Source organism: Nasonia vitripennis, chromosome 5 (assembly GCF_009193385.2).
Source record: "Nasonia vitripennis strain AsymCx chromosome 5, Nvit_psr_1.1, whole genome shotgun sequence".
NCBI classification, from domain to species: domain Eukaryota; kingdom Metazoa; phylum Arthropoda; class Insecta; order Hymenoptera; family Pteromalidae; genus Nasonia; species Nasonia vitripennis.
The window spans coordinates 21,961,290-21,972,544 of NC_045761.1; the positions used below are offsets into that span (position 1 = coordinate 21,961,290).

Consider the following 11,255-nt stretch of genomic DNA (forward strand, 5'->3'; position numbering starts at 1 on the left):
GGGACCTCCATTTTTAAAGTTAAATAAATTTTTATAATAAGTTTTGCTTGAAATAAGATGCCGGGCAGATTTAGAATACAGTAATAAACTGCATGAAAATAGCTGATGCTACTTACTTCTAAGATCAGGGCAGCACCAACGAATCTATTACTTACCTGCGGACTTTTAATACGCATTACGCAATTTCGCGAATGAAAGCATTTCTATGCTCGTTCAATTATTCAAAGATCCCGCCGCGTGACGTCATTCTCGCGTTCTTGAAGTCACCATTCTGTAGTCAAAATACGCGATATCACACGTGGTTGCGTTCTAGCCATGCATGCAGGGGATGGGAGCTGGTTCTTATAAGTATAGTTCTAGTTCTATAGCCGTGCATTAGAATGTATCTAAATGCCGAGTGCTTTTGTTGCGTTCGGAGTTCGGAGCTTTTTATCCGATAGTTATCGACGGTCTTCGTGAGTGCAATCTACTAATATGCTAATAAATGATGTAAAAATGTATGATTCTTAATTCTAAATTCTTTTATTCTCATTTCAGAGTGAAATGTGATGGCCAAATTCTGAAATAATACCAAAAAATGTCTTCCAGTGTTCGATGGGCTTTTAATCTAGCAAAATGGGAACCTTCGGAGCAAGAATTTTCATTTGCAGTATCATGTTTGCAGGTTGATGAAAAGGCTCGATTAGATAAATTTGTTTATAAAAAAGATGTGAAAGCGTCACTGATAGGAAGACTATTGATGAGAAAGTATGTTAGTGAAACCGCAGGCATTCCCTATAATACTGTAGAATTTTCAAGGGATAATTACGATAAACCCACTTACAAAGCTCTACCTGATACTCCCAAAGTCAATTTCAACATTTCTCATCATGGCTCTTACACAGTTCTTGCTGGAGAAATTGAAAGCAGGACTGTTGGTGTTGATATAATGAAGCTTGAATACACAGGTGGAAAAGCACTGAATGAATTTTTTCGTATCATGAATCGAAACTTCACGTCGGATGAGTGGAAAACTATTCGAGGCACAAACATTTCCGAACAAAAGCAAATTGCCAATTTTTGCAGAAATTGGGCTCTGAAAGAAAGCTACACAAAGGCTCTTTCAATTGGAGTTTCAGCAGATCTGAATAAATTAAATTTTAAGATACAATCTGAACTACAAGAGAATCGAATAACAAGAGATACCTGTTTGTATGTAAATGATAAAAAACAGGATTATACATTTGAAGAATCATTGATAGATAAGGATCACTGTGTTGCTGTTGCCTTAGATTCTACTGATTTTGATACCAATTCTTCTATCTGTGATAATTTTTTCAAAGTTTTGAACTTTCAACAAGTCATGGACAAGTCAGTACCTCGTTCATCACCTGATCTTGAATACACTAAAAGGTTCTTTTTGAAAGAGCAATGTCCATCTTAGATGTAAAAGCAAGGAGTAACAATCTTTTAACATGTATAAAATAATATTTTTCATATTAAATAAATTATTTGAACTCATGCAGTATTTATTGGGATAGATAATACAACAATGAGCCAATCTTTAGCTACTAAAAAAAAAAACTTGCTCTGTATATACACAACATATTTTTTTAGAATAAAAATAAAATGCGTAAAAAATTAATTGATAAATCCATTATTTTAATGAGATGGCACATTTTATATTGTTATTTGAACTTTTTTTCGAAGGAGCTTAATAAAAGATGAATCCATGATTATGCAACCACATGTGAATTAGCGATTGGTGAAGTTTTAAGTCACGCTGTACGACCGAAAAATGTCTTATTAAAAAAATAAAAGATAACAATTTTTTTAAATTAAATTTATTTGTACTATACTAATAGTTACGAAGGAAAGACGGTTGCCATTTCGACGTCAATTTTTTATGCTCTTCTTTTTGTAGTTTGCTCTCCTCTATTTCCAACTGTGACTGTAACAGATCATAATCATATAATAATTATTATCGTTATTATCATTTTCATCATAAGTTTACTTACAAGTAGTTTTCTTTGGTTTTCTCGGAACGTTTCTAAGGGATTATCAAATTGTCGGTAATAATTTAAAACTTCTCTCACATCTTCTACGTTCGTCGCGTAAATTGCTGTAAAAAGTATTTAATTAGAATCAATTAAAATGTTTAATCAATCGTAATACTTTTAATTTACTTTTTAATAATTAAAAATTATACATACTCTTAAGGAAGGCGGCTAAATCGTACAATGTTGTATCGTTATCGTTACCGGTCCATCGAGGTATTTTCAACAAATTTTCTCGGTGGAATTTGACGCTGTCTGGATTCCAGTCAATTACAATAACCTGTGTAAATGCGACGTAAAATTAAAATTTGCATAAAATACCTATGCGTTGCATTATCCGCAAAATTTGTATAACTGATGTACAACTTACTTTACTGAGATCTCTGTTAAGTGCATCAAGATCTTTTATATGGTGTCCATCAACAAATCGGGTAGCATCTCGCACAAGTCGATACATTATGTAGCCTTGAGGATCAAGGGCATCTAATATTGGAAATACCGTCTAAACAAATGTAAATCAGAATAATCGTTATTCATGTATTCTATTGAGTGAAAACGATTTACAATACATAAAGTTTAGAACACATCTATATTATTTTTTTTAAACTCACCATGCCCTGTTCAGCAGTATATACAACTGTTTCAAATTGTGGTGGAGCAATTGCTTCTAAGAAATGGTCAATACCAGGTCGTTTTTTGAACCGCCATCCAGTTTGATACTAAAACAAGCAAAAGACGAGTTACAAAACAATAAAGAATTATGCTTATGTATAAATAAAAGAAATTAAGTCAAGTATGCATAATCACCGTCCAATCAGGGTGTACTAGAACATCTGTCATTTCAAATATCACTGTGTAAGGTGGCTGAATGTATGGATGTTGTAATGGATCTGGAAGAAGTTTGTCTCTGCTTGGTTCTTGCACCAACTATAACATACAAAAATTATTAACTAAAAAAAAAAAAATCAATTAGCAAAGAAATTAATTATTTTTTACCTTTTTGTAGTAGGAAAATTCCTTTTTCACCCTATTGTACAGTTGAAAAATGAAAGGCATGTGACTAAATTCATCTTCAATAACATTTCCATCCTCGTCATACTTAGGTTTACTGATATCATAAATCAACATTGAACCAGCAAGAGTCATTGATACACCAAAAAATATGAAGCTGTACTTCATCATCTTCCAGGATCTTTGATTTTGTTGATTACGCTCAGCTTCTTCATCAAAACCATCAGTGACTTTTTCAGTATTATTGTGATTTTGTGCATCTTTTTGTGTACTATAGCATGCCGACTGTATGTATGGGAAAACTCTAATATTTGATGGAGAATTTGTTATTTTGGACCAACAAGCTGAAATATCATATACATTTGGATTATTATTTATGCTATAAGTTTGGTCACCAAATAAAAAAAAAACACAAAATTTAAGATAAAAATATTATGATATTTTACCTAAATAAAATACTTTAAAATTATAAGAAAAATGAAAATATCTGTACAAAATCTACATTTAACTATAATAAATCAAACTAGTTTACAAAAAAGAAGAATCGGCACCAACTTGAATGATACCCTATGACTTTGAAAACTTTATATGAAAAAATTTACGTACAGTGAATTTAACAATCAAGTCATTAATTGTTGATCTTTTTATTGATAAAATTGCCTTAGAATACTATAAAAATTACATAAATGTATACTAACTATTGGTTGCACATTGTCTGTTGGAATTAACCAGTACTACATTGAATATTCTTGAAGAACTTTGTTGGGAAAAGAACTTTGTACAATGACCCCAACTCTGAGCTTTACTCACAAGGCGATATGTTCTTAAAAACAACATTTGAGTATTTTATATATTTACGTGATAACGTGAAACACTTCTTAAACTAAGTTAACTTGTATTTAACATTAGGTTTATTCGATATTTAACGATGAAAAGCTTATTTATTTATAGTGCGAATACACATTGAATGATTTATTTACTTATAGATTAAACATTAAAAGTTTGCAACTTTTATTACTAAAATATATTTAAAAATATAAACCTAACCCTAATCCTCGCGATTTCAAAAACTTATCATCAGGCAGGCTATCCGGTTATCGTGTACCGCATATAAGGTGTATATATATGTACTTCGAGCAGAGACTATGACTGAAATGCATGAATTCAAGAAGAACAAATTGCGGTTTTAAAGTTACAGTTGAAAAATTGCGATGGCAAGTATTTTACCCAATGGCTATCAGATGGTGCTGCATACTTTAACTTAATTCCTTGAAGTATATCTCAGAATGAAACCTATTACTCAACAATAATTGCAAATTTCTTAATAATCTAATTAACTCCGTGATTCGGTATTGAATCGCTAACGATTTCCTTAATTTTATCCGTGTATGGGCTGCATTTTCTGAGAAAAGACGAAAATATCATCCGTGTCTTGTCAATAATTTTCGGTTTCTTATCGAAAACTAGAAATTCTTTGAATTGCAGATTTGTGAATAGCAAACCCTTTTAATCAGTCCTTCCTTTTCAGGATATAATTTATTACGTTTTGTGATAAATAATTGCTAAGTTTGGAATGCTTAAAATCCTATGACCAGGATGCGTCGAAATCACATTATCATCAGCGCTGGGGATTCCGCATTTCCGGCTACGCGGTCGAATAGCGTGCGAATACGTGGCGTTTCAATATTCCATTATTTAACATTGAAATGATATCTTGTAGCTAAGGTCTAGATCTTACGTGGCCTTAATTTTGATTGATGGACCGTTAAATTGCATTTAATGATTATTTCTCAAATATTTTGATATTAACAAAATATGTTGAAATAAATTTTACACTTTTTATCCACAATATTTTTTCCAATAATCTCTAAGAGGGATTTAAACCTATTAAACGGCTTGAATATGCGCATAAAAAAGAAATCAAAATATATATTATTATAATATTTATTATCTTTATTTATCAATGGTGTACTTTCCAAATTATATATACATAGTAAATATAATTTTTCTATCAAATTAGCTTTTTTATCTAAATCTGTAGTAACTATTTGCGTTTTACCATTAATTCAATTACAACAATAGTAAATAATAACAACTTTTCAAAAATGCTTGTCCAAATTACAAGTAAAGCTAGTCAAAGTGAATACAATGTTTCTGGTAATCTCCGACTTTTTTGTCAACTCAATTAACAACAAAATATTTAACTTTTACCGCACACGCTCTGTTATATACATTCTTCTTATCTTACAACAATCGATTTTCGATAAAAGCATTTCGTTATAAAGTAAAGAATAATTTACACATTCGTAGTATAAATATAATAACATTCTGAATAAACTAAATACTTGGTATTAAAATATCATGCAATATTTGGATGATCAGGAACTAGAGAAGTGAAGAACGAACTAAAAAATATCCAGGTGAACGACAATGCACCAGGTCGGTCGTCGTTTTCGTTTTGACGAGTTTGCGCTGGTACATCGTTCTCACTGGCTGGCGCATCTTCTAAGGGCCGCCTTTCTTCAGGAGTTTGATTTTCGTTGTTATTTCTACGATTGTTATTGTCTACTGGCTCATTATTATTTTCCGTAAATAGTGCTGGATTAGTCCTGAAAAATCCATTCTGATACCTGTGATTAATAAAAGGACATTATTAGTTATGATTAATATTAATTTGTATAATACGTTTTTAAAGGTAATTTTGAATGATACTTACAGATAAATAACGAATCCCAGGAAAACAACAATTATAAACCTTATCGGAGATGAATAAAAATACACTATACTGAATAAAACGATTACTCTAGAGAGTGTATAGAAATTATCAAGCCAGTCTCTGTTGTTTCCCATGGCAAGATCTTCTTCAACATGATTATTGTTGATGTTCAAATTATTGTTGTTATTATTATTATTATTATTTATATTGACGTTATTGTTGTTGATATTGTTGTTATTACTATTGTTATCATTTATATTATCATTATTGCTACTAGAACTATCTTGATTTCTCGGTGGATGATTTAAATAGTTTTTCATATGATCAGCAGCAAAATTAGGATTCATATTGACAGGAAACATTGTCTGCAAGTTTCCAAACCTGTCTGGTACCACAAATCCTTGTGTGGAACACCTTAAAGATAAGAATAATTATGAAAAAATGGAACAAAACAAGATTTATAACTATGTGAAGAGATTCTATGTATAGTATACTTACAAATGCATGTAACATGAAGCATAGTACTTATAGGCTTCCTGAAGCCAAAGTCTTTGTTGTTCGCTTAATTCGCTGCTTGAATAGTCACCAAAATGTCTAAGAGTGGTTGTTTCCCAAGTTGAATTAGATTCAGCAGTGGAGACCACAGCAGGCTTCTCAACTTTAGGTTGAGTTGCCTCGATTAACTGTTTCTTAACATTTCTAAGATTTGTTTTACATAACAAATGTACAATAAATGTGTTAATATTATTATCATCTTCATGGAAAATATTTTTCAGTAGTGCATGGTTGTCAAGAACATATCCACAATATATAAGCTTCTGATCACAAGGTTTCTAAAAACAAAAAAATAATCATTAAACTCTGACGTGAATATAAAAATTTTAATGTTGCTATATATGTGTATAGTATAAGTAGATAAGCTGGAATTTAATGACACGTATGCTTTAACTTTGCATGCAATGCAAACAGTTGATAAGAGGTTGCTAATATTCTTAAAATTGTAATGTAAATCAGACTTGGGATGCAAGTCATGACGGATTCACTGAGATACGTGTTAATTTGAGAGTCCAAATCGAAACATTTCATCGTACACAAATCAATATCTAAGTCATACTCACTGGTTTACTCGGATACAGATCTGACAAATGTTCCTTGAGCTGAGCAATTTGCCAGTTCTCATCACAATCCACTTTTTGGTCATCCAGCACTTGACTGGAATCTCGAATTGTCAATTTGACAACACGTTTTTCCATGATTATTGAAGAATATTCTTATCAATACGAACACTAGCTTCGACGTTCGGAAAATTCAACTCCAAAGTAATTTGATTACTGTATTCCTACCGATAATACAATAACTTTAACATATTTACACGACTGGCTATCACTAACTGTTCTTATTTCTGATTCTGATAGACTAGGTAGTAGTTATAACGTCAGCTAAGCTACGAGTGCTTTATTTATATTGTGCATGCAGATGCAGCCTGCAGGCGAGGAGTCTACACACTCTCTAGAATAACCACAGATGATGAATCTGCCCCACTCCCGAGACCTATCAATATGAGTCTTCCGGTATCTCTATACCTATATATACAGGATGGTAGTTGCGTGACTGGCCGCACATGGCGCCACAAGCCGAGGCTTCTTCGCTGTAGTCCGAAGTTCCTCGACTGTTGGCGCGGCTGACTTCACACACGACACGCCGTTAGGATTTCCGATATTTATTACCGTAGGATAGTTGCGTTCGCGACCTTAGCGTCGAATATCGTACACACAGTGTTTTGTGTACGATACAACTTACTCGATTACTTAGTTTAAACATTTAAAGGATTGAAGGACGCAATAGTGTAATTTACGAACGTGTAATGGAACGATATTGGTTTTGTTTAAAATTACACGAGTACGATACTGTAGCAAAATAAGGAAATATGACTTCTCTAATACTGGGCACTAGTATTTGGATAAATTTTTGACGCAGTATGTTTGGATGCGATTATTAATTTAATAAGTTTCGACGAACACTTGAGTACTTAAGGTACGTTGAGAAACACGAATATTATCAGTTTTTTGTATATTTCTACGCTGTTCTGGCCTCCATTATCCTTGTAAATTAGGCTTACGCGAAGATTTAGTAGCTACTCTAAAGCGTACTTGAAATTTTGCCTTTTTCGGATGTTTTTCATTAATAAAACATGCGATATGCTATAGACTATATCGAAGTTAGTAAAATAGCATGCATGCATCTGAAAAATGACCATGTATTCGTATGTAGCTCAATCTTTCAAGCCTCTAGAGAGTAGCCCTAGTTTCCTGCACATAGAACAATTCACACCCTAAATCCTATCATTTAGAACGCAATATTCTAATACCCGTTAGGATTAAAAAATGCCTAAAAGCTAAAAATCGAAAAAAAAAATATTTATCTGCCCTTAAAAGTAGCTTCCGTCCGTATATAGTAGGCTCGCGTCCTACAAAAAACATCGTAATATGTGCGCGACTCTCGTAATAAAGTCCTAATCTCAATTTATAACACAACAGCATTCAATCCTAAAAAATAATGAAAATCGACTCTTATAGCTGCTTTTTTGTCATCTCTAATTCTAAGGGTGGAGGGGGAACTTTTGCGCTGGTGTTGAGTTTCCTGCATGTACCTGTCGTCTATATATATATACAAGGCGAAGGAGAGAATGTGTAGCGCTCTCCCCCATAGCACATACTGTATATTTCGTGCTGCACGTCTGGAATTCGCGTCTTCTACATAAATATTTATCCCTTTTTCGAATGTTGTTCGCTTCCGCGGATGAGCCGAGATAGTTATGAGAAATAACGGGATAAAACATCCATCTCGAATAAAATTTTACGACTGGGGTGAATGACACCCCAAGAGTAAGGCAAGAGTTATTGGTTAAGGTTTGGTGCACTATACTACTTTAGAAAAATATGTAAAATTAGATACACATAATGTAACTTAATTTGCCGCTAAATCCGCGACAACGTATTTTTTGTGTACTATGTAAATCGATTTTTTCGTCTCGACTGGGTTTCATATACTTATAGAACGTTCACCTTACAAAATGAACGTAAGTAGTCATAGGAATTCCAGTTATCGATGAATCCGTTAACTAGAATCTCCAGCTATAGGCTATCAAATGCAAAACTATAACGGTCTTGGTGCATCAAGTTTGTATGAAACGGGTTGTAATTAAAAAGTTGCAAATATGTCCTGATGAAAAAGTATAAAATGTTTTGCTCCAAAATGGACTGAACGGGTTTCGCATGTGCAAAAATATTTAGCTGCTACGTTTTAAAATAAAATTTATTTCCGCTAGGCCGATTGAAAAAATTAATAAAAATGCGCGAACTGCATGCGCCGAACTGTTTATTACGCGCTATACTCATGAATGTCACGAAGAGGTTTTCGTTAAACCCGAAAATTATTCTCGTCTTTTTCGTCACAAAAAAACTTTAAGCAATAAATTAGAAAATTCAGGTCTGCAAAAATAACTGATAATTAATTTTCCTTATCTTTTGCAGGTAACTACTTGACTTGAATGTATTATAAGGGATGTTGCAATGGCGCCTTTCCAAACAACGGTGACTATTAGACAAGAAAATGTACAAAATCTGGGACAAGATGTTGCCGATGTGCAAATTCTGCCTGACGAGGACAACTGGGCGGAAAATACGACGGCTATCACCGGAAACACATCCGAGAGATCTGAATCGATGGAAGATCTTGAGAAGTGGACGAACGAGGAGAACTCCTTCAACGTCACTTGCACGCGTCACATCAGCACGACGTTCACCAACATAGTTGTTATCAGTGGATTTTTCAGTCCACTAATAATGGTTATCCTACCGAAACTTGGCCTTTTCTCGGACGCATTCGCAACGTTACCCATACAAGAGAAGCTGGTGTATGCGTCGTGTAATATAGAATGTAAAGGCCATTTACTTGGTATAGCGTTTAAGGTAACGTTGTTCGGTATCGGCAATTGGGCTATATTTTTGAGGCCGAGGAAAGCCGTCATGCCTAGATTACTGACCTTTCAAACTGGAGTGGTTACTCTGTCATTGCTATGTTTATGCACATACTGGTTGTTTTACATAGTACAGGTATGGTATATTTTTCTTTTCTATATGCTACACTTACGGAAGATTAAAGTTAAAAGAATATTTTGTTTCGTTTCAGATTACCGAAGGCGCTAAAACTGCTGTTGTTGGAGACTTGGTAGAATATAAAAGTCTTGTCACTTACGCCGAAAATCTGATCAACTCATTATTATTCATTCACTTTATTGCCGTTATACTATTGGAGATTCTTCACTTGAAGCCGACGTACTATTTGAAGGTAATTTTGAATTTGAAAAAAAAGAACGCCACCGATTGTCGGAACGCAATTTTCTAATTCAACATTTCACGTTGCAGGTCATACGATCGCCAGACGGCGTGTCCCGCTCATACGCGATCGGAGAGCTTTCCATTCAGCGGGCGTCTATTTGGATTCTGGAAAAGTACTACACCGAGTTTCCAGTCTACAATCCCTACCTAGAGCGATTGCCCGTCTCAAAATCCAGCAAAAAGCATTCGAGCAATTTCAAGTTCTACGACGTCGACGAGAATATCGCCAACACATCGTCGGATCAGACCAATCGATTAGGCGGCGGAAGCGATCGAGCTATATTAGCTGCACAAGCGCGAAGGCGAGACTCGAGTCACAACGAGCGCTTCTACGAGGAGCACGAGTACGAGAGAAGAGTGAAAAAGCGCAAAGCTAGACTGATCACTGCCGCGGAAGAAGCTTTCGCTCACATACAGAGAGTGAATTCGGAAACTGGATTGGCTGCCAATCAAAATCCCCTGGATCCAATGGAGGCAGCTCAATCGGTTTTCCCATCCATGGCGCGAGCATTGCAAAAGTACTTGAGAATCACGCGACAGCAGCCGCAACACTCTGTCGAAAGTATCTTAGAAAGACTGGCACATTGCTTGGCACAAGACGCCACACCGAAGGCATTTTTAGAGCCGTTTTTTAATACAAAGCCTGTCCTGTCTAACGAGAAGGAGAGGCAACGCACATATCAGCATTGGGCACTCGTTTGCGAGGGCGAGCTTCCTTCGAGAAACATTACCAATGGTTGTGAATTTCAATTGAGACAAGGAGAGATCGCACTTTTATGCAGTGTCTACACATTGCCATATTTTTATCTGACTGAACAAATAGCACTTCCGAAGTCTAACAAGTTTTTTATAAAATTTAATTCAGAGACACCCTTGTAGATATATCGAATAAATATGTACTATTCAGTAAAAAAAAAACCAAGTGTTTTTATTATGCTACTCTCGAAATTTGAAAATCACCATCAATTATAATAGAATGCTGTTTTTCGATTTATTATTCCTGTTTTACCGACCATCCCCGTACATGTTGGTTGCTAGGGAAGTCGCGCGACGTAGATTACGCATCGCGAGAAACTGACGCTGCGTGTATTC

The 11,255-nt window shown here is 34.5% G+C and overlaps 4 protein-coding genes across 5 annotated transcripts; 2 read left to right on the forward strand and 2 right to left on the reverse strand.

The window, feature by feature from the left end:
• Nucleotides 1-250: 250 nt before the first annotated feature.
• LOC100124004 (L-aminoadipate-semialdehyde dehydrogenase-phosphopantetheinyl transferase) lies at nucleotides 251-1,804 on the forward strand. Its single transcript, XM_001607753.6, has 2 exons — nucleotides 251-455; nucleotides 538-1,804. Exon 2 carries the CDS (start codon nucleotides 578-580, stop codon nucleotides 1,421-1,423), a length of 846 nt encoding a protein of 281 aa, XP_001607803.1. The 5' UTR covers nucleotides 251-455; nucleotides 538-577; the 3' UTR covers nucleotides 1,424-1,804.
• Nucleotides 1,621-4,164, reverse strand: Timm50 (translocase of inner mitochondrial membrane 50 homolog (S. cerevisiae)). Its single transcript, NM_001134325.2, has 8 exons — nucleotides 3,746-4,164; nucleotides 3,033-3,391; nucleotides 2,844-2,963; nucleotides 2,648-2,755; nucleotides 2,407-2,538; nucleotides 2,193-2,316; nucleotides 1,998-2,101; nucleotides 1,621-1,930 (listed from the first exon to the last, which is right to left on the reverse strand). The coding sequence occupies exons 1-8, from the start codon at nucleotides 3,882-3,884 to the stop codon at nucleotides 1,838-1,840; spliced, it is 1,179 nt and encodes a 392-aa protein (NP_001127797.1). The 5' UTR covers nucleotides 3,885-4,164; the 3' UTR covers nucleotides 1,621-1,837.
• An 813-nt stretch (nucleotides 4,165-4,977) lies between these two features.
• Nucleotides 4,978-7,274, reverse strand: Herpud2 (HERPUD family member 2). Its single transcript, NM_001134324.2, has 4 exons — nucleotides 6,882-7,274; nucleotides 6,262-6,596; nucleotides 5,764-6,177; nucleotides 4,978-5,677 (listed from the first exon to the last, which is right to left on the reverse strand). The coding sequence occupies exons 1-4, from the start codon at nucleotides 7,014-7,016 to the stop codon at nucleotides 5,407-5,409; spliced, it is 1,155 nt and encodes a 384-aa protein (NP_001127796.1). The 5' UTR covers nucleotides 7,017-7,274; the 3' UTR covers nucleotides 4,978-5,406.
• Nucleotides 7,275-7,418: 144 nt separating this feature from the next.
• On the forward strand, nucleotides 7,419-11,081 carry LOC100124000 (vang-like protein 2-B). Of its 2 annotated transcripts, none has more exons than XM_001608192.6 (4): nucleotides 7,419-7,797; nucleotides 9,297-9,878; nucleotides 9,955-10,113; nucleotides 10,191-11,081. In XM_001608192.6, the coding sequence occupies exons 2-4, from the start codon at nucleotides 9,336-9,338 to the stop codon at nucleotides 11,040-11,042; spliced, it is 1,554 nt and encodes a 517-aa protein (XP_001608242.2). In that variant the 5' UTR covers nucleotides 7,419-7,797; nucleotides 9,297-9,335; the 3' UTR covers nucleotides 11,043-11,081. The 2 variants fall into 2 exon arrangements, with proteins under 2 accessions (XP_001608242.2, XP_008207439.2); XM_008209217.4 differs by lacking the exon at nucleotides 7,419-7,797 and adding an exon at nucleotides 8,461-8,672.
• The last annotated feature ends 174 nt before the right edge of the window (nucleotides 11,082-11,255 follow it).

Excerpts from the sequence above, each read along its gene's own strand:
- Herpud2 (NM_001134324.2), bottom strand. The coding sequence starts at position 7,016 with ATGGAAAAACGTGTTGTCAAATTGACAATTCGAGATTCCAGTCAAGTG. Across the intron at positions 6,178-6,261 it reads GCTTCATGTTACATGCATTT|GTGTTCCACACAAGGATTTG; the intron begins GTAAGTATACTA and ends CTTATCTTTAAG. Across the intron at positions 5,678-5,763 it reads CTGGGATTCGTTATTTATCT|GTATCAGAATGGATTTTTCA; the intron begins GTAAGTATCATT and ends TATTAATCACAG.
- Timm50 (NM_001134325.2), bottom strand. The coding sequence starts at position 3,884 with ATGTTGTTTTTAAGAACATATCGCCTTGTGAGTAAAGCTCAGAGTTGG. Across the intron at positions 3,392-3,745 it reads CAGACAATGTGCAACCAATA|CTTGTTGGTCCAAAATAACA; the intron begins GTTAGTATACAT and ends ATGATATTTCAG. Across the intron at positions 2,756-2,843 it reads TAGTACACCCTGATTGGACG|TATCAAACTGGATGGCGGTT; the intron begins GTGATTATGCAT and ends TGCTTGTTTTAG.
- LOC100124000 (XM_001608192.6), top strand. The coding sequence starts at position 9,336 with ATGGCGCCTTTCCAAACAACGGTGACTATTAGACAAGAAAATGTACAA. Across the intron at positions 9,879-9,954 it reads GGTTGTTTTACATAGTACAG|ATTACCGAAGGCGCTAAAAC; the intron begins GTATGGTATATT and ends GTTTCGTTTCAG. Across the intron at positions 10,114-10,190 it reads AGCCGACGTACTATTTGAAG|GTCATACGATCGCCAGACGG; the intron begins GTAATTTTGAAT and ends TTCACGTTGCAG.
- LOC100124004 (XM_001607753.6), top strand. The coding sequence starts at position 578 with ATGTCTTCCAGTGTTCGATGGGCTTTTAATCTAGCAAAATGGGAACCT.